General features: G+C 36.2%; 5 protein-coding genes across 5 annotated transcripts; 4 read left to right on the top strand and 1 right to left on the bottom strand.

The window, feature by feature from the left end:
* Positions 1-3,598: 3,598 nt before the first annotated feature.
* On the bottom strand, positions 3,599-4,838 carry LOC129113241 (piggyBac transposable element-derived protein 2-like). Its single transcript, XM_054625457.1, has 2 exons — positions 4,723-4,838; positions 3,599-4,629 (listed from the first exon to the last, which is right to left on the bottom strand). The coding sequence occupies exons 1-2, from the start codon at positions 4,793-4,795 to the stop codon at positions 3,815-3,817; spliced, it is 888 nt and encodes a 295-aa protein (XP_054481432.1). The 5' UTR covers positions 4,796-4,838; the 3' UTR covers positions 3,599-3,814.
* A 1,923-nt stretch (positions 4,839-6,761) lies between these two features.
* Positions 6,762-7,150, top strand: LOC129113263 (histone H4). The gene has a single exon (XM_054625479.1). The coding sequence runs from the start codon at positions 6,778-6,780 to the stop codon at positions 7,087-7,089; it is 312 nt and encodes a 103-aa protein (XP_054481454.1). The 5' UTR covers positions 6,762-6,777; the 3' UTR covers positions 7,090-7,150.
* Positions 7,151-8,775: 1,625 nt separating this feature from the next.
* Positions 8,776-9,251, top strand: LOC129113258 (histone H2B 5-like). The gene has a single exon (XM_054625473.1). The coding sequence runs from the start codon at positions 8,793-8,795 to the stop codon at positions 9,162-9,164; it is 372 nt and encodes a 123-aa protein (XP_054481448.1). The 5' UTR covers positions 8,776-8,792; the 3' UTR covers positions 9,165-9,251.
* A 1,463-nt stretch (positions 9,252-10,714) lies between these two features.
* On the top strand, positions 10,715-11,243 carry LOC129113250 (histone H3). Its single transcript, XM_054625466.1, has one exon. The coding sequence runs from the start codon at positions 10,764-10,766 to the stop codon at positions 11,172-11,174; it is 411 nt and encodes a 136-aa protein (XP_054481441.1). The 5' UTR covers positions 10,715-10,763; the 3' UTR covers positions 11,175-11,243.
* Positions 11,244-14,115: 2,872 nt separating this feature from the next.
* LOC129113271 (uncharacterized) lies at positions 14,116-17,482 on the top strand. The gene is made up of 2 exons (XM_054625486.1): positions 14,116-14,499; positions 17,002-17,482. The coding sequence occupies exons 1-2, from the start codon at positions 14,120-14,122 to the stop codon at positions 17,429-17,431; spliced, it is 810 nt and encodes a 269-aa protein (XP_054481461.1). The 5' UTR covers positions 14,116-14,119; the 3' UTR covers positions 17,432-17,482.
* Positions 17,483-18,736: the final 1,254 nt, after the last annotated feature.

Raw genomic sequence — 18,736 nt, 5'->3', positions numbered from 1 at the left:
CTTTAAATAAAAACAAATAGCTTTTATATAATACATCAGCCCGACACAAATCCAGAAACATTAAACATTTTTTACGTTTTAATTCACAAATATATATGTTTTGGTGAACATTTAATTACTAAACTCAGATTTATTTCACATTTATTTTTCCGAAAGCTCAGAAATGAAATAAACATTCAACATGAAGTGAAACATATTTAAACAACTGGATAATCTAAAGTCATAAAAATGTAATTTAACATTTATTAATAAATCTAATGACCTTTGACCTTCTTATTGCTGAAATAAAAATATCTTCATTAACTCTGAAAAACAGCGAGTTTAAAACTGAAAGGACGTCAAAAAAAAAAATACTGAAAACTATTCTGAAGACAAGTATTTGTTAGTTTTTAGTTCTGCAGGAATTTTATTAAAAGTGACTTAAAAGGACGGTGGAATAAATGAAAATAGCAAATGACAAATTAGGAAACTTAAGAACAGAAAGATGTGTTAATGAATTAAAACTTTTGTAAATAATAATTCACTGATGTCGAGTCTAAATAATTCAGCAGAAAACACAATTTCCAAATATATATATATTTTAAAATAAAAGTGCATATTTATTAATTTAAATTTGATTTTGATTTAAATTTATTGCAAAATTAGATTTTAATATTTTAATTTCCTTTATATAAATATTTTATAGAATACATACCAACTTAAAAATTGACCAAAGTGATTTTAAAATACATGTTTTGAAACCAATAATAATAATAATAATAATAATAATAATAATAATAATAATAATACAATTTATAATAAAACAACCAGAGAAAATAAAACAATTTGAATTAAAAAAATGATTTTAATGTAGATAAAGTAAATTTTTATCTTAATATGGATTTTATTTTTCTAATAACTCTTAAATATTCATTATTAGTTTCTAGTGAAGTAATTCACTGCTGTCTGAAGCTCAGTGACGTAAAAGAGATAAATGCAAAAGACTATTTGAATTCCTGTCGAAACAACATCACAGGCTCCATAAAAAACAGTTCATGTCCCAACATGAAAATATCCAGTTAAAGGGCACACACTGTTAATAAAAACACATGAAGGAAAAACACCACAACATTAACTAGAACAATTTAAAGATTTTCAACACTTAAACACAAAATTAATTTATAATCTCAAATGCATTTCACTAAGAATCTAAAATGTCTAAATGAGATTTATTGTGCCGGAGCTTTGTTTTTTTTCATTTTGTTTAGTTCTAAAGAAGAAGAAGAAGAAGAAGAAGAAGAAGAAGAAGAAGAAGAAGAAGAAGAAGAAGAAGAAGAAGAATGGAACAGAGCATTAGAAACAAAGAGATAAGGAGGATGGTGTGTGTGTGTGTGTGTGTGTGAACTGGGCGTCCATCTTGTTTCTGTTCCCCCTGTCACCTGTCCTCAGGTAAACCATTAACCAGCTAACGACCATAAAACTCCACTTTATGGAAAGTTTGATGATGGCGGCGGCTTGTAAACGCTGGAGCCTTTTATGGCCTCGCTGGCTGTTGCTGCTCAAAGAGACTCTGATGCAAGAAAAATAAAAAAACACTCAAAACCTTCAAGCTGCTCTTCTGTTCACTGAACATCCGACTAAACCATGTGACTGGATTATCTACAGCTGAATGACACATGGAACACTGACCAAGCTTCCACCCTCATTCTGAAAAGGACAATATTCCTAATGCAATCTGTAAAAACCATCATTAACTTCAGATCTTTCATTTTACACTCCCTGAACTCATCATGTGCTACTGCTTCAGTTAGAATAAGCAGCAAAATCAAAGGTTCAAATTGTGATATTTCTTAAAAAACATTTTATTCTACAAAAGTCTCATTTAAAATCTCACCCCATGTTTGTTTTAACCAGATTCTGTAAAAAAAAACATTAAATTCTGAGCTCCTCAGTGAAACTATGAAGACATGATTGATTCATCAGAGAGGAGAGGCTGTAAAAATGTTAATAATTTAATATAAACAGCACATAGACTATTTTTTTCCAACCTGGTAACACTGCTGGACACTTAGAAACAAGTTGTATATATATATTCAATTTTTTTCCAATTTTTGAAAATTAATTATCAAAGAAATTCAACTTGTTTTTTGTCTTTTTAACGATTTATGTCATTAAAACTGTGTTATTCTGCACTAAAGACATGTTTGAGTTCTCTCTACTTATATGTCATGATTGTTCTGTTTCCAGAGAGGAGCAGGACTTTTATTGTGAAATGAAAATAAAAGCCACAGAGAGAAAAATGTGACAAGGGACTAAATAAATGTCCCAAAATTGACATCTGACGTCTACGTGCTTTAAATCACGTAAAAATACAATAAAATCAAAGTTTTACCCTGCAAAGCAAATGTAAGAATCATCTAAACATAAATTGTACTTTTTGCTCGACCTAAAACTATCCCTCATGTTTTTTGGAATTTGCCTGAACTCTCAACACATTATGGGAAGGTGTTTAAAACGTATTATTGATGTTTTGTACAAGAATTTTGAATTATTTTGTCATATGTCATATTTAGTTTTTTAACCTATGACATAACGTTTTAGAAAAGGGCTTACATCATAAATATATTCATTATTCTTGCCAAATTCTATAAACACAAATGTAAGTTTACAAGCCAGATAACTTTTTTTGTCGTTTTTCCGAAGAGTTTGAACTCTATATAAAAACTATTAAGTGATATACCAACAAAAAAGTTAGTATTTATGCCACATTAAACATCAGTTACAACCGTTTTATCTGTCACTTTACGATAGCAAAGATACATAAAGGCCTATGAATCAGTGTTATTACTACACTTACTGCTAATAAAGTTCCTTGTGGGTCATTATGGTCTCAATGGTAGCAAAATAAAACTATAAAACTAAATCAGTGTCTCCGTCTGATCAGAAAAAGGGAAAATATACATTTATAGTCAAACATTTGTTTTTGTAAAATGTATTTCTATCTTTAACTTGAATAAGTTAAGTCCTCTCAAAGTTTGATTTCAATCATTGATTCATTAAATGAAATGTCCCTTAAACTTTACGCTAATATGTTTGTTACATTTTTACTATTTAAAGTACTAAATTAAGAAGTTTAGTATCAAACATCATTCTTATTTTACAATTAAATAAGCATAATAATAATTCACAAGTATCTTTCTTCACAGTAATTAAACCCCTCTGCTTTGTCCTCACAGGTCACCATGATGTTATCTACTGCTGCCATCTTGTGTTCCACAATATCACTGAAGTCACTGAATAAAAAAACAAATATGAACCTCTGTATGAATAAAATATCAATAAATGACACATTTTAAAAAAGTATTTGTTAATGATAAGTAATTTACTAACGTGTTAGTTACTAAATATTAATATAATACATGTTAACCCTGTAAGACCCAAATATAGAAAAACCTAAAAAAAAAAATATTTGACCATTCAGATCATGTTGTATGAGGCCTTTGATGCAGAAATGAAAGATTTTTAAAAAAAAAAACGTTTATGTACGTTTTTAGAGAAATGTTGTAATATTGCAACATTGGGCTTAGTTGGGAGCAGGATTTCTGTATTTGTACTCACGTTGTGTGAACAATTCAGAACAACTAAGGGTTCATTTGCAGGGTTGATTGCTTACTTAGCCCCATAACGGTATATAACATTAATAATAATCACACATTAGTCATATTTTTATGAAGTCATTTATTAAAATTATTAAAAATATTAAACAAGATAAAACTCTTAAAAAGCGCGCTTTTTCCCTCTTTTTTTCTTTTTATGACATTGGTCATGAAGACTTTCATTGGTGGTGAAAGTCCCAAAAACAGTCCCTGTTGTCTAAAAAGCAAAGGCGAACATCACACTTTCTGCATTGCGTGTTGGTGTATCCTTTATTGCACTGTCTGCAGCGTCCTCTCCCTGTCTTCCTTGGGAAATGACCAACTAGGTCCTTGCGTACATCCAATGGGAGGTTTGCACATCTCTTGGATGGCCTCTTCTGAGCATTCAGAGGGCTTCCTGATGTCACTGACTGTGTTGCTGGGCTCCCTTTGCCTGAAGATGGCCGTTCTCTCTTTGGAGTTTGAAGTGTTGCGTTTACCAGGATAAGAGAGGATGCTAGCTGTGCCTGAAACTGTCTCCTGTTCATTGTCTCTTTGCTAGACACCTTGAGCGCTTTACAGTCCCGCTTGTAGAGCAGCCAGGCATTGATCACAGCGAGGATGATGGTGTGCCAGAAGATGTACATGTACCAGCGACGGGATTTGATGGGGAACTTATATTTGGCTGTAAATGAGTCCAACAAATCCACACCTCCCATGTACTTGTTGTAGGCACCAACAATGTAAGGCCTCTCAACTTCAATGAAGGTTTTGTTGGCTTTGTCCCAGCGTTGAATCTTCTGCACAGGTTCAGGTCCAGCAAAGGATGACACAAGTGTGACGGCCCTGCTGTCATACCATTTGACAGCACAGATGTTGTGATTCCCCTCCACTCTGACGTCATAGCTTCCTCTCCCCTTTTTCTTCAAGCTCTTCTCGTCTTCAAGGTTACAGTTGGGTAGGCGCACCTGCCTGGCTGTTCCCACGTAATGAATTCCCCGATCAAGGAGCTTCACTAATAATGGAACACAGGTGAAGTAGTTGTCTGCATACAGTTTGTAGTTCTGACCTTCTGGAAGTGTGGAAGCAAGTTTCATCACAACCTCACCTGACAATCCAAGTTCAGATTTGGCTCGTATTCCGTTGACACTGCCTTGGTAGACATCGAAGTCACACATCATGCCAGAGATTCCAGTTCTCACCCACACTTTGAATCCCCATGGGTTTGGCTTGATGCTGCTGAATTTCCCCTTGAAAGGAATCATCATCTCATCCACAGAGTTGTGCTCTTCTGGTACCACCTGAAGGCATTTCTCTCTGAATGAATCAAGCCACAGTCTGAGTTTCCATAGTTTGTCTTTCTTTTCCGTCTCAGATACTGTCATGTTGTTTACAAAATGTAATGACGTCAACAGGGATTGGAATCTGTTGCGTGGCATCACATCAGCAACAGGGGAGTACCGCGTCTCTGTCTCCCAATACATACGGGTTCCAGCCATTTGTACCAGGCCCATCTTCAGGTACATGCCAAGCATTTTTTCAATTTCCTTTGCAGTGGTGTTTACAGATGTTCCATGCACCTGAAAGCTGTACTCATTCGTGTTTTGTGTCAGAGCCTCAATCATGTCTTCGGACACAAACTTCTGGAAGTATTCCAATGGTGTGTGGAGGGAAATGTCATCTGCTGTGATATCCAGACCAGAAAAATCAGTGTTGGGACTGATGAAATCTTTTTTCAGCCAGCGATACCTGTCACGGGGCATGGTGTGTTTCCTTGTTTTTGGCTCGATGTCCACGTAATTATCAGCTGGACAGACCATGGGTGGTTGGTTTTCTTTGTCCACTTCTTTACAGACATCTTCATCGGAGTCTTCATCACTCTCATCTGTGTCACTGATTTCAACCTCACTCTCTCCATTTTGGACCAGGTCAATAACATCCTGCACCGTGTATCGCGGCTCTCTCTTGCTGGTGGCATTCTGAAAATAAAATATCAATTAATTAACATGAATATATGTTTTATATATTGTAGTAAATAACCTGAAGGAATAGATAGGGTGGTGGACCAAGTGCTCAGGGTAGAAATGTTTTCCATGCAGACAATACTGTCTGCCTGGTAAGTCGCTTTGGACAAAAGCGTCTGCTAAATTCCCTAAATGTAAATGTAAATGTAAATGGTTTAATGGCTCTAATTATCATACTAAAAGGAAAACATGCATCCCCCCACTTACATCCACACCCCACATTCAGGAACATTCCTGTCCCCAGAACTGAATTGTTCCATGGACAAAGTCATGGAATTTTAGGTCAGGCTGATCAAATTAACTAAATTTTTTAAATCAGTCAAATTTGACCAGAACACAACACAAGGGTAGAATGTATACTATCCATGTATAAAGAAAGTACTCTGTTTCAGGCAGTGGTGTAGTGGAGGGAACACAACCTGTTGGAGCCCACTGCAACAAGCCAGCTGTTTTGACTACCACATTCACCCAGTGTTGTATAATTGCAACAATTATATAATAAGCTCTAAAATAAATTTGATGCATCTATTCCACAATAACTACATATGTACATGCTCTAGACATTATAATAACAACCAAAAAAAATATAAAAGACATTTTACTTACATGCATCTGATGAATCCAGTCCAATGAAACCAATAGATGTTGTTCGAAGGAAACCTTGAGAGGTTGTGTGAGTTCATGGCCAGAAGGCGTGACTTATAAACAAATGTACGATCCAATAACATTGTGAGACTGAACAATAGGACCCAATGACTATGTAAATGTGGTAAAAAAACAAGGAAAAAAAAGCCTGATTGTTTTTTAGGATGGTTAAAGGTAACGTTGTAATTTTACAACAAGGGGTGCTAGAGGTTGGTTAATGAGACTCTGAAGGTTAATTATGAACCTCAGAAGTACAAAAATAAACCATAAATGCATGTAGACTAATTATCATTAAGATATATGAATAATAAGAGTGAAAAATAAAAGAAAATACGTCGATTTTGAATAATTTGGGCGGGACAGATGAGTGAGACGCTTCTCACTGGAGCAGCGCCGTCAGTCCTCTATTACGTCCGCAGAGGAGCTTTAAATACAGAGGCTCGTTCTTCTCTCCCCTCATTCGTTCTTAACGATCCAAACCTAACAGTCTGATAATGAGCGGCAGAGGAAAGGGCGGGAAAGGACTCGGTAAAGGAGGCGCTAAGCGTCACCGTAAAGTTCTCCGTGATAACATCCAGGGAATCACCAAACCCGCCATCCGTCGTCTGGCTCGCCGCGGCGGAGTGAAGCGTATCTCCGGTCTGATCTACGAGGAGACCCGCGGTGTGCTGAAGGTGTTCCTGGAGAACGTGATCCGTGACGCCGTCACCTACACCGAGCACGCCAAGAGGAAGACGGTGACCGCCATGGATGTGGTGTACGCCCTGAAGAGACAGGGCCGCACCCTGTACGGGTTCGGAGGCTGAACACCGGGACTCCACCTCACAAACAACGGCTCTTTTAAGAGCCACTCACTCCGTCTAAGAACCAGAGATCCTGATATTGTAGTTTTAATGAATGAAATCTTGGGTTGTTTATAGAAGATAAAGTAAACACGATCACCAATGCTTGTATTATGACAATGTTTGCTATATTTTTTATAATAAAACTTCAATCCACATTAATCCTCCATAGTATTAATGTTACTTATTAATTAAAACTCTATAGATTAGTGATAACTGGACAAATGCCTTATTAAAGCCCACTGTGTATTGATAATTACTGTAGTCCTCCATTAAGAGTACATATATAAAATGTTACTGTACCTTAATTTCCTTATTTTGCCTTTTTGTCAACCTGTTTGATTTAACATTAGTTAGTTTTCAGACGTTCATCTCACTTCTATTGTTTACATTGCAACAAATTGGGTTCTTAATTAAGAAGAAAGACTTCTCAAATGTCAAGAGTCCAAAAAACCCTTCAGTATACTATGCTTTACTGTATTTTTTTCCTCTACCCCCACGAATTTAGTCACTATTATGTGTTAGTAGTTGATATCTTTGCAACATTTCCTGTGTCATAATGCAATATATATATATATATATATATAATAATAAATACTTATGATCATGTCTTTCTCTGTGTACATCAGTTTATTCGATTGATTCTTATTAGTTATTTCCAACCTATAATAACACCAATAATATTTGAGTGCATTGTACGGATACATTATATAAACACATGTATATAGAGGATGAACTAATAAACTGATTCCTGTTTTGTTTACACAACTGAAATAATAATAATAATAAACCATTTACAGGACAAGACCAGTCATAACAAACTGATAATTCTATGATTCATGTGTGATTAAGGAAAAATCATTTAGCTGATGAGAGAAAAGACAACAATGGAACTAGTGAGAGATGTGTGTTTAACACATTTATTGACCCATAATCTAGTGAGTGAGTTTGAAAAATGTGTCTGTTTTTGTTCATAGAGGAAGATCTTAACTGTCAAGCTCGACCTTTTATTATTAAAGATTACTTTAATACTCTGTCGTATTTTCTGTAAGTAAGCAAGTCGAAACAAACACATTAGTTTCCTCAGAGACATATTGTGGTTTGTAAAAACTTACAGCAACTGAATCAGTGCAACACTGATTACAATATAGTCTGGTGTGTTTAAACAAAAACAAAGTTGTTTTTCAATTATGTAATAGTTTTGTTAAGGAGACCAAAATATATCACAATGAAACACCCTCTGTTTATTACTTATATAAAGACAATAACGTTTGTATTAAGAGTTATTAAATTCTGTGTTTGTTTTATAACTTTGTATTAGTTAGTTATTCTCACACAATAAAAATCTATACAGGATCGCATGCTCAGTCTTGCTCAGAAGATATATATCATGTTTATCTCTATAAAAAAGTAACTCTCTGATCAACAATCAATTCTATTAACCTACCAAAACATGATTACTGCATGATCAATACTTATCATCCAGTTCACCTCTGTGACATAAATAATCAACTGTACAACGATTACTTTGTCTAGTCGCGAAAACAAAGCTCAGCCAATCGTGTGCGAGCAACAGCACAGCCTCATTTGCATAAGGCGCGTTTAAATAGAGCGGCCAGCACGGAGGTAAGTTATCAGTTTTGATTGAAACCTAAACAGAGAGAATCATGCCTGCTGAAGTCGTGAAAGCGCCCAAGAAGGGCTCAAAGAAAGCCGCGTCTAAGGCCACCAAGACCGGCAAGAAGAGGAGAAAGTCCAGGAAAGAGAGCTACGCCATCTACGTGTACAAGGTGCTGAAGCAGGTCCACCCCGACACCGGCATCTCCTCCAAGGCCATGGGCATCATGAACTGCTTCGTGAGCGACATCTTTGAGCGCATCGCCGGTGAGGCCTCCCGTCTGGCTCACTACAACAAGCGCTCCACCATCACCTCCAGGGAGATCCAGACCGCCGTCCGTCTCCTCCTGCCCGGCGAGCTGGCCAAGCACGCCGTGTCTGAGGGCACCAAGGCCGTGACCAAGTACACCAGCTCCAAGTGAAGCTGCTGCTGGAAGACCTCCACCTCAAAGGCTCTTTTCAGAGCCGCCCACCTCCTCTAAGACACGAGTTCCTCATTGTTACTATTAACAGACCCAATTTACTCATGATTAACTTATACATAACATTATGGGAAACATTTAACCAGTAACTGCTTATTGACTGAGCTTGTGCTCTGCTGTAAAGCATTTCAATTTGGACTAAATTCAAACTCTTCACCTATTGCTAGACTGCTTGTTAAATATACCCCTATATGTGATGTCATGTAAACCTATCAAACTATCTTTATGCTTTACATTGTTAACTTATTTTTTTGTATGTACATTTTTAGAATTCATGATTTGGAAAGGTTGTATTGACACAAGTTATTTGATTAAACCATTTACTGAAACAAAAAACACATTAACTGGTGAATGTGTCAATGACGAAAACCTCATATCAACAAATGTCAATTCTGCAACATTGTTTTATGTTGACTGCGGCTTATAGAAAATCATGATATCCTGCATTCCAATGAATATAATATATATAAATGAATGTTAGCGTAATGTTGCTGTATTCGTAAGAACCACTGATGAAAACTAATTACACATGTTATTATGTATAACAGACTTAAGATTTACAGATGTTGATTTCTTTTTTATCTGAGTCAATACTGACCGTCGTATTAGTCTGTTGCAATTATTGTATATGTAGTAATTTGCCTCTGCACTATACTTTTGCTCTGGTTTATGCTTTAAGATGCTTGTTTAAGAAAGGAGATGCACTGATGACTTCTGGTGACTAGTAGTTCTCTTGAATACCTATGTTGAATACACTTCCTGTAAGTCGCTTTGGATAAAAGCGTCTGCTAAATGACTGTAATGTGATGTAATGTAATGTACTGTAATGTGTTGTGATGTAATGTAATGGTATAAATGTACTACTATATGGCAGATATCGTCTTTTTAAGCTTTGATTTAAATTATGCTCATTTCAAAATGTATTCTTGTATTTTGAGTTTCTACTAGAACATGTTTACATGCTTTAATGTTCTGAACCCTATTTTTCTCATACTTTCTCTGAATAAACATCTATTCACCGTCTTAAATGCATTGTTTTAATTCTAATGGAATTGAAGTCAATTGAAAATTTAAATATTTAGATTGAGTGTAATGAAAATAAGTGCTTTTTATTACCTAAAGATATAATAACTAAAGCTCTGCAGCAATTTGAAACAAATGACCATCACATAAATGAAAATCCTAAAATGATGTAGGAATCAATACATAATTATATGAAAGATTGATGAATAAAGCATAAAAAACAGCTGATTAAATTAGTAAAGAAATATTAACATGATCTAAACTTCAGTATTTCACACAATTTATTAACTTCATGTGCTGTTGATCAGATTAGTCAGAGGCGGTTACCAGCCGCTGTGTGAGTGGTTCACTTTGAATTCCTTTTGTCCAATAGTAGCTCACCCACAGAGCACGTGTCTCTCCGTGTGGACCAATCAGCGCTGCCCTGACTCCGGCAGCTCCTTCATAAAGCCGCTGTTCCCGCTCTCACAGCATTCGTTCTTGATCTGTGAGCACAGAGCAGACTGATAAATCACGATGGCCAGAACCAAGCAGACCGCCCGTAAGTCCACCGGAGGAAAAGCTCCCAGGAAGCAGCTGGCGACCAAAGCCGCCCGTAAGAGCGCCCCGGCCACCGGCGGAGTGAAGAAGCCCCATCGCTACAGGCCCGGTACCGTGGCTCTGAGGGAGATCCGTCGCTACCAGAAGTCCACCGAGCTGCTGATCCGCAAGCTGCCCTTCCAGCGCCTCGTCAGGGAGATCGCTCAGGACTTCAAGACCGACCTGCGCTTCCAGAGCTCCGCCGTCATGGCTCTGCAGGAGTCCAGCGAGGCTTACCTGGTCGGTCTGTTCGAGGACACCAACCTGTGCGCCATCCACGCCAAGAGGGTCACCATCATGCCCAAAGACATCCAGCTGGCCCGCCGCATCCGCGGAGAGAGGGCTTAACCTGACCGAGACCCGCACACACACACAACGGCTCTTTTAAGAGCCACACACACGCACCTGAGAGAGCGGCAGGGCCTGATTATGTACAATAACATCAATAAGTCTACAATTAGTATGGATACATTATTTATTTATTTTATATTATATATATCTACCATAAGCAGGTCTCTGAAAGCAGTTTCCTTCTTGAAATAGTGTTGAGTTATTCTTTAAGTGTTCTGTTAATAATGGAATGAGCTGCTATCAGATAAATGTATATAACTCATATTTATCATTTAATATAAGTTTTTTTTCAATATACATATACACAAGTTGTCTCCACTGGTTAGTGGATGGGAATCCCTTTTTTGGCTTTTAGTCTCATGTTGTGTAACAAAGGTTTAATCCTAAAACATCGTGTAGTTAATAATAATAGTTTATTTATACATCAAATTGAGCATCTTATTAAAGGACAAAAGACAGGAATACATTACATTACAGTCATTTAGCAGAGGCTTTTCTCCAAAGCGACTTACAGTCAGTAGTATGTTACATATCATTCACCCATTCACACACTGATGACAGGCTACCATCAAGGTGCCACCATCAGACTCTAACTAACATTCATCATCAGTCCACACCGATGGCCTTCAGGAGCAACTTGGGGTTAAGTGTCTTGCCCAAGGACACATCGACTGCCGAAGCCGGGTATTGAACCACCGACCCTCTGATTGGAGAACTACCTTACTCTCCACTACGCCACAGCCGCATACAATGCAGTTAACACATAAATATGTATTTACAAACAATATCTGCCTGAATGCCCCGGTGAGGTGCATTTAGTCTGAAAAGACACCATAAACCCCCTGACATTGATATTCCCACTATTGTTTTAAATATAAATATATGTATTTTGCACCACGGATCAGTGTGACATTAAATCACATTACTGTACTGACAGTGGTGAAAAGTGACTAAGTTACTATGATAGTGATATTATTGTACAGGAACTATGATGCCTGTAAACATCCACAATGTACGATTATTCCAATCCACATAACAGTTCTAATACAAAGCTGTTCTTTAATTAACCTTAAAGAGGGAAGACGGTTGTTGTGCTGATAGAAAAGTGGCAATCTTTATTTACTGGATAAACAAGGATTGTGGGTGTTGAAATAAAAAAATATAAAATGCAGGAAATCTTTATTGTTGAATGTTAAATACATATATCCCTCCTTAATGTTATGATTAAATCTAAGTTTTTTTATTGTGAAATAAAGGATCACTCTCGTCTATCTTCATTAATACAAGACGGGCTTTACAGGATGAACTTATAACTCATTTAATACGATCTAGGGACATCTCACTGTTTTGGACATAAGGAACCTCGTAAACACATGTTTAAAACACAGAAATATAAATATATGACTAATAAATGAACCCTCAAAGAGTAGATTAACTTTCATTGAATGTGTTGAATGTATACCATTATAGTATTGAGTTGAGAAGTTCTTTTTTAATAATCCTTTCATCTCAAATTATATGAATAAGTGAGAATAAATAATGAATTTAAGTCCACTTTTGAAACCACAATAGTATAACAGTCATGTTGAAGTTAGCAGTTGTGGAAATGACTTTAATCAATTTAATAATTCAGTTAATCAAAAAGAATCCTGGTTATCAGACTGTTTCTCAGAAAAATATAAAGTTACTGCTTTTATTTGTTTTTGAATATTTAGTAACACTTCTTACATATTATATAATATATATATATATATATATATATATATATATAAATATATATATATATATATATATATATATATATATATATATATATATATATATATATATATACATCCTCTACATGTCCTCTAATGTATAAATACATTACTCTGACTCACAGATGTAATTAATTCCTTTAATAATGAGATTGTTTTATTAATATTTCTGAGTGAGAAGGATGAAGTTGCAGAACGTAGTGGAATGTGTTTTTTATAAACCTCTGCGTTTAGTCTGATTGTGTTTTAACATAATTTCAGTGACTCCTCTGTTTAACTTTAGTACGTTTGTTAAAGTAGCCGAAATAAAGCCAAAGAAAGCTGCAGAGCAAAGATCCTAATAGATGAATAACATTTAAAATCCCCCTATTTAAACCCGTCTGATTAAAGCTGAAAACATTTGAAATATAAACAACAGACTAAGACACAGTTTCCAAACTATCAATGTCTTGTAAATAATCAATCAAAGGAGAATATTGAATAAAACTTAATAGTTGTAACTTATTGATACTTTTCTTCTCTAAGACTGTTTTTAAAATAAATGTTCACAGTCCATAAATAGTTTATATGCATAAATATATTTATGTCCACTAGATTAAAATGAAGGATCTGCCTTTGATTGACCTTTTGTTTACCTGATGTGTATCTGTTGTTTATCTGTTGTTTATTGTTGCCATGGTGAATCATGGAATCAGAGCTCAATTGATGATGACTTTATTTTAAAAACTCTTTTTTAAAAAAAAAAAAATGATGATAACATTTATTAATTCATTATAAACTAGTTTAACTCAGTGAATCAGATTTATCTGATATGTTATAGTTGATTTATGGTTTTATATATTATATATAATAGGATGCTACGTTTCCCTTCCTCTCCTGTTTTATTTATTAGTTTATTGTTTCTGTTGTATAAACTCTCAGAATGGATCAATAACACGACGAGCAATCTGTAATCGATTTCACTGCCTTCCGGTTTAATTCGTCAGGTTTTATTTTGAAGGAACAGTATAAAGCGGAAGCCTTGTTTTAAAAAGAGGAATTTGACCTACTCTGCTCTGATTGGACGATCATAGATACGCTCTCTTTGGCCAATCAGAGAGCAGCTCAGTTCTTATAAATAGCCGGTCTTGTCGTCAGGACGATACATTTTTCTCGTAACTACCGAAGAAATAAACTGACTAGAAAATGTCTGGACGTGGAAAGGGAGCAGGAAAGGTCAGAGCGAAGGCGAAGACCCGCTCTTCTCGGGCCGGCCTGCAGTTCCCCGTCGGCCGTGTCCACAGACACTTGAGGAAGGGTAACTACGCCCAGCGTGTCGGTGCCGGAGCTCCGGTGTACCTGGCGGCGGTGCTGGAGTACCTGACCGCTGAGATCCTGGAGCTGGCTGGAAACGCTGCCCGCGACAACAAGAAGACCAGGATCATCCCCCGTCACCTGCAGCTGGCCGTCCGCAACGACGAGGAGCTCAACAAGCTGCTGGGCGGAGTGACCATCGCTCAGGGCGGCGTGCTGCCCAACATCCAGGCGGTGCTGCTGCCCAAGAAGACCGAGAAGGCCGCCAAGAAGTAGAGACGACCCGGCTACACACACCCACACAACGGCTCTTTTAAGAGCCCCCACATCCACTAAAGAGATAAATCCTTATTTAATAATGTATTAAGGAAAAAAACATATATTACACTAACAGTTGTTTACAGGAAGGAGTCATAAGTTGATGTATTTTTATGTAATAAGAACAGAACAAGTTAAGATGAAAAACATGGGCCTCAAAATAAGCAACAATCACAGTAATAAAGATGTGAGGGTCTATTTACTAGGTTTTATTTGACAAACAGAATATGTAATTACATACTATATTATGACTTTTTTATGACTTATTTTGACATTTGGTGAAGTTACAAATAAGGTAATCATTTGAAATACTGAGAAGGTACCACATTAAACACAAAACCTAAAATAAATAATTATAATTCTAGTTAATTGAGTAGAATAAATCATTAAAAACAGCATGGATAAAACAAAAGTAAAAATAAAATAAGAGATTGTTGCTCTGTTAGTTATAGGTTCAGATCATTTATATATATATCATAAATATATATTAACATATTATATATTGGTTATATTTGTGTATTTGGCTAAATTAGATTTCAATAATTTCATGGACAAATTTATTATATATAAATATATTTATATTATTTATAGAAGCAGAAGAGTGGATTCTTAAGAGAATGTTAACATATAGAAATTTGGTTTTCCACCTTTAAATAAAAAATACAGCAAAATGCAATATTCCTGCCACATCATGAGTTACCTCTTCACACATTAGAAGGACTTATTTAACAAATGCCTTTGAAAATAATAAGCATTAATGACCAGTATGAGCCCTCAAATTTAGCTTTATCCTAAAAATGACCATCATTTTGAATTAGTAGTATTTGGTTATTTAGAGACACGCACACACAATTTAAACAGAATTATTAAATAAAGTAACTAAAGTTTCTTGCTTCTTTCTTCTTGCAAAAAGCAATTTGCAGCAACGCATTACTTCTACCTGGAATAATAATTTATCATTATCATTATTATATTCCTTTATTGATCCCCATGGGGGAAATTTGAGTGTATCATGTGTATTATTACTTTTACAACAAGTGATATAACATGTCAGGGGCAATATGTTTCTCCTTTTCTTTTATTAGGGCACTCATGGCATTCTTATACACACGTATATATACATACATACATACATACATACATATACATATATATATATAATCAAATTGAGCATCTTATAAAAGGACAAATGACAATGGCATTATTCCTACGCAGTGGCATAAGTCTGTTATTAAACCTATTCTTAAATCTTCAAAAAATGACCCAAAGCTTCCTCTCAGCTATAGGGGTATAAGCCATATTAGCTGTGTATGTAAATTATATTCCTCACTTGACAGGACAGGTTTTCTTGAAGACGAGCAAAATGGATTTAGAAAAGCCAGAGCATGTGTTGATCATATGTATGTAGTCACTTCCATTATACATGCAAGGATTAAGGAGAATAGGTCTACATTTGTTTGCTTTATTGATTTCCAGAAGGCATTTGACTGGATTAATAGGGAACTTCTTGATTATAAATTATTAGATTCTGGTGTAAACGTGAAGTTTCATTTTGCCTTAAAGTCCCTTTATCAAGCACCTGTTGACCATGTTCAAGTGAAGGAATACACAACTGGATGGTTTTCCCAACAATTTGGTGTGAAGCAAGGAGATGTTTGGTCTCCAACATTGTTTTCCATTACAAATTAAAGATTCTAATTTGGGGGTCAAAGCAGATGATCAGACAGTGGGGATATTATTATATTATATGCTGATGATGTAGTTTTACTTGAATAGGAAAAAGATCTGCAGATTATGCTGAACACTGTCGCGGAAATGGAGGCTAGTGATAAACCAAGACAAAACACGAACAGTACATTTTAGACACAAATCATTACAGAGAAGTTCAGTTCATTTTAACTTTGGTTCAACAGTACTGTCTTACTCTGAACCTTGGCATTACTCTCAACGAGCACATGACAGAGAGAGAGAATGTATTATTATATATAATAATCATTATATCTAGAGTTATATTTAGATTTTCAATGAATTAAGTATTAGTGGTACTGTTGTGGATGACGCTCATTCTCAGATATATTCCTAATATCCTTGGCCTCCTGTTGGAATACAGAAATACTGCTCTTTTCTGAATTTAGAAAGAAAATATGTGTTAAAGGGTCTACATATAGACATAGTTCACATAAAGTCAACACTGTAACCGCTTCAGATCTGTTGACAATGTCAGTTCATTTGTTTAATGTTTTGAATGGCTGATAATTGAACTTTTTTACATACAAGTGGTAAACTAGCGGCGAATTAAGTTTTATTCTGAAACTCCCGTACGGTGCAAAGCGGAAGCGTCAGAGACATAACATGAAGCCGAAACGAGCTGTTCTGTGATTGGTCGATGACAGTTACGCTCAACAAGACCAATGAGCGACCAGCTGTGTTCTAATATAAACCCCGTGTGGACGCAGTCAAGTACAGTTTTCGTGTAAACCTCGAAAATACTCAATCAATAACATGTCTGGACGTGGAAAGGGAGCAGGAAAGGCCAGAGCGAAGGCGAAGAGCAGGTCCTCCAGGGCCGGCCTGCAGTTCCCCGTCGGCCGTGTCCACAGACACTTGAGGAAGGGTAACTACGCCCAGCGTGTCGGTGCCGGAGCTCCGGTGTACCTGGCGGCGGTGCTGGAGTACCTGACCGCTGAGATCCTGGAGCTGGCTGGAAACGCTGCCCGCGACAACAAGAAGACCAGGATCATCCCCCGTCACCTGCAGCTGGCCGTCCGCAACGACGAGGAGCTCAACAAGCTGCTGGGCGGAGTGACCATCGCTCAGGGCGGCGTGCTGCCCAACATCCAGGCGGTGCTGCTGCCCAAGAAGACCGAGAAGGCCGCCAAGAAGTAGAGACGACCCGGCTACACACACCCACACAACGGCTCTTTTAAGAGCCACCCACATCCAACTAAAGAGATCAATCCTTATTTAATAATGTATTAAGGAAAAAAACATACATTACATTAACAGTTACTTGTTCACAAAATATAGATGTAAATGTCTAACTATAATTAACTAGCATTAACATTTACACACTTGACAAACATACATTATAAGTAAAATGGTTAATATGTACTTCATGTTTAAAATAAATATGTAACTATAGACGTTTTGCTGCCAACAGGACATCTTAACAGTTTACAGCCATAAGTTGATGTATTTATGTTTTAAGAACAGAACGAGTTAAGATGGAAAACATGGGCCTCCAATAAGCAACAATCACAGTAATAAAGATGCCCCCACATCCACTAAAGAGATGAATCCTTTATTATTAATGCTGCTGCTAAATGGGAACTTTCACTCAAATTAACTGGTTCTGATTAATTTAGCAACCACAGCAGATAGTTAACTAGATTCTAGTTGATTTGTAAGTTTTTAAAGTTATTTATAAATAACTTGCTTACTTTGCTGTTGGTTTAATTGTTACTAAAAGGTTGCAAACAAATGGAACAAGTTTGTTTTGAGTCAAAATAGAGTAAAAGATTAACAAATGTAAAGCTGATTTATACAGTTTAAACCACAAAAACAAGAAATTCAACATTAAGGTAATATGAAATATATATGAGTTGGCACATGAGGTAGAGCGCTTGTCCCGTAACTACAAGGTTGGTGGTTTTTGAGCGAGACACCTAACCCCAAGTTGCTCCCCGGGCGCTTCATTAGCCCACTGCTCCTCCGGGATGGGTTAAATGCAGAGAAATATTTCCCCATGGGACTAATGGTGATTATTATTATTATTATTGTTATTTATTTTAGTAAGTAATGGTTTTATCTACTAGTTGTTTATTCAGATATACATGGTGGTGAACAGCAACATTATCTTTATTTATTGGTTTGGTGCAGTGACGTCACACAAACAGCAAACACATGATTCATATTACTGCAGAGAACCACAATAAACATAAGTGCATCTCCTTTCATTTATATTCATGTTTTAAATATTACGATAGTAGGTTCCTTATGTCTAAAACAGTGAGATGTTCCACTTTTCTAACAGTGTTTTTTAATAATCGTACTTTGTGGACGTTTGCAGACTAGTTCCTGTACAATAATATCACTAACTTAGTCACTTTTCACCACTGTCAGTACAGTAATGTGATTTAATGTCACACTGATCCGTGGTGCAAAATACATATATTTATATTTAAAACAATA

Source organism: Anoplopoma fimbria, chromosome 24, assembly GCF_027596085.1.
Source record: "Anoplopoma fimbria isolate UVic2021 breed Golden Eagle Sablefish chromosome 24, Afim_UVic_2022, whole genome shotgun sequence".
Lineage (NCBI taxonomy): Eukaryota > Metazoa > Chordata > Actinopteri > Perciformes > Anoplopomatidae > Anoplopoma > Anoplopoma fimbria.
The sequence above is the reverse complement of the archived record's forward strand: the minus strand, read 5'-3'. Positions and strand labels throughout refer to the sequence as shown.

Coding starts and splice junctions, on each gene's coding strand:
- LOC129113241 (XM_054625457.1), bottom strand. CDS start 4,795: ATGATGTGTGACTTCGATGTCTACCAAGGCAGTGTCAACGGAATACGA. Junction 4,630..4,722: donor ATCTGAACTTGGATTGTCAG/GTGAGGTTGTGA, acceptor TTCCATTATTAG/TGAAGCTCCTTGATCGGGGA.
- LOC129113263 (XM_054625479.1), top strand. CDS start 6,778: ATGAGCGGCAGAGGAAAGGGCGGGAAAGGACTCGGTAAAGGAGGCGCT.
- LOC129113258 (XM_054625473.1), top strand. CDS start 8,793: ATGCCTGCTGAAGTCGTGAAAGCGCCCAAGAAGGGCTCAAAGAAAGCC.
- LOC129113250 (XM_054625466.1), top strand. CDS start 10,764: ATGGCCAGAACCAAGCAGACCGCCCGTAAGTCCACCGGAGGAAAAGCT.
- LOC129113271 (XM_054625486.1), top strand. CDS start 14,120: ATGTCTGGACGTGGAAAGGGAGCAGGAAAGGTCAGAGCGAAGGCGAAG. Junction 14,500..17,001: donor ACCGAGAAGGCCGCCAAGAA/GTAGAGACGACC, acceptor GTGTGGACGCAG/TCAAGTACAGTTTTCGTGTA.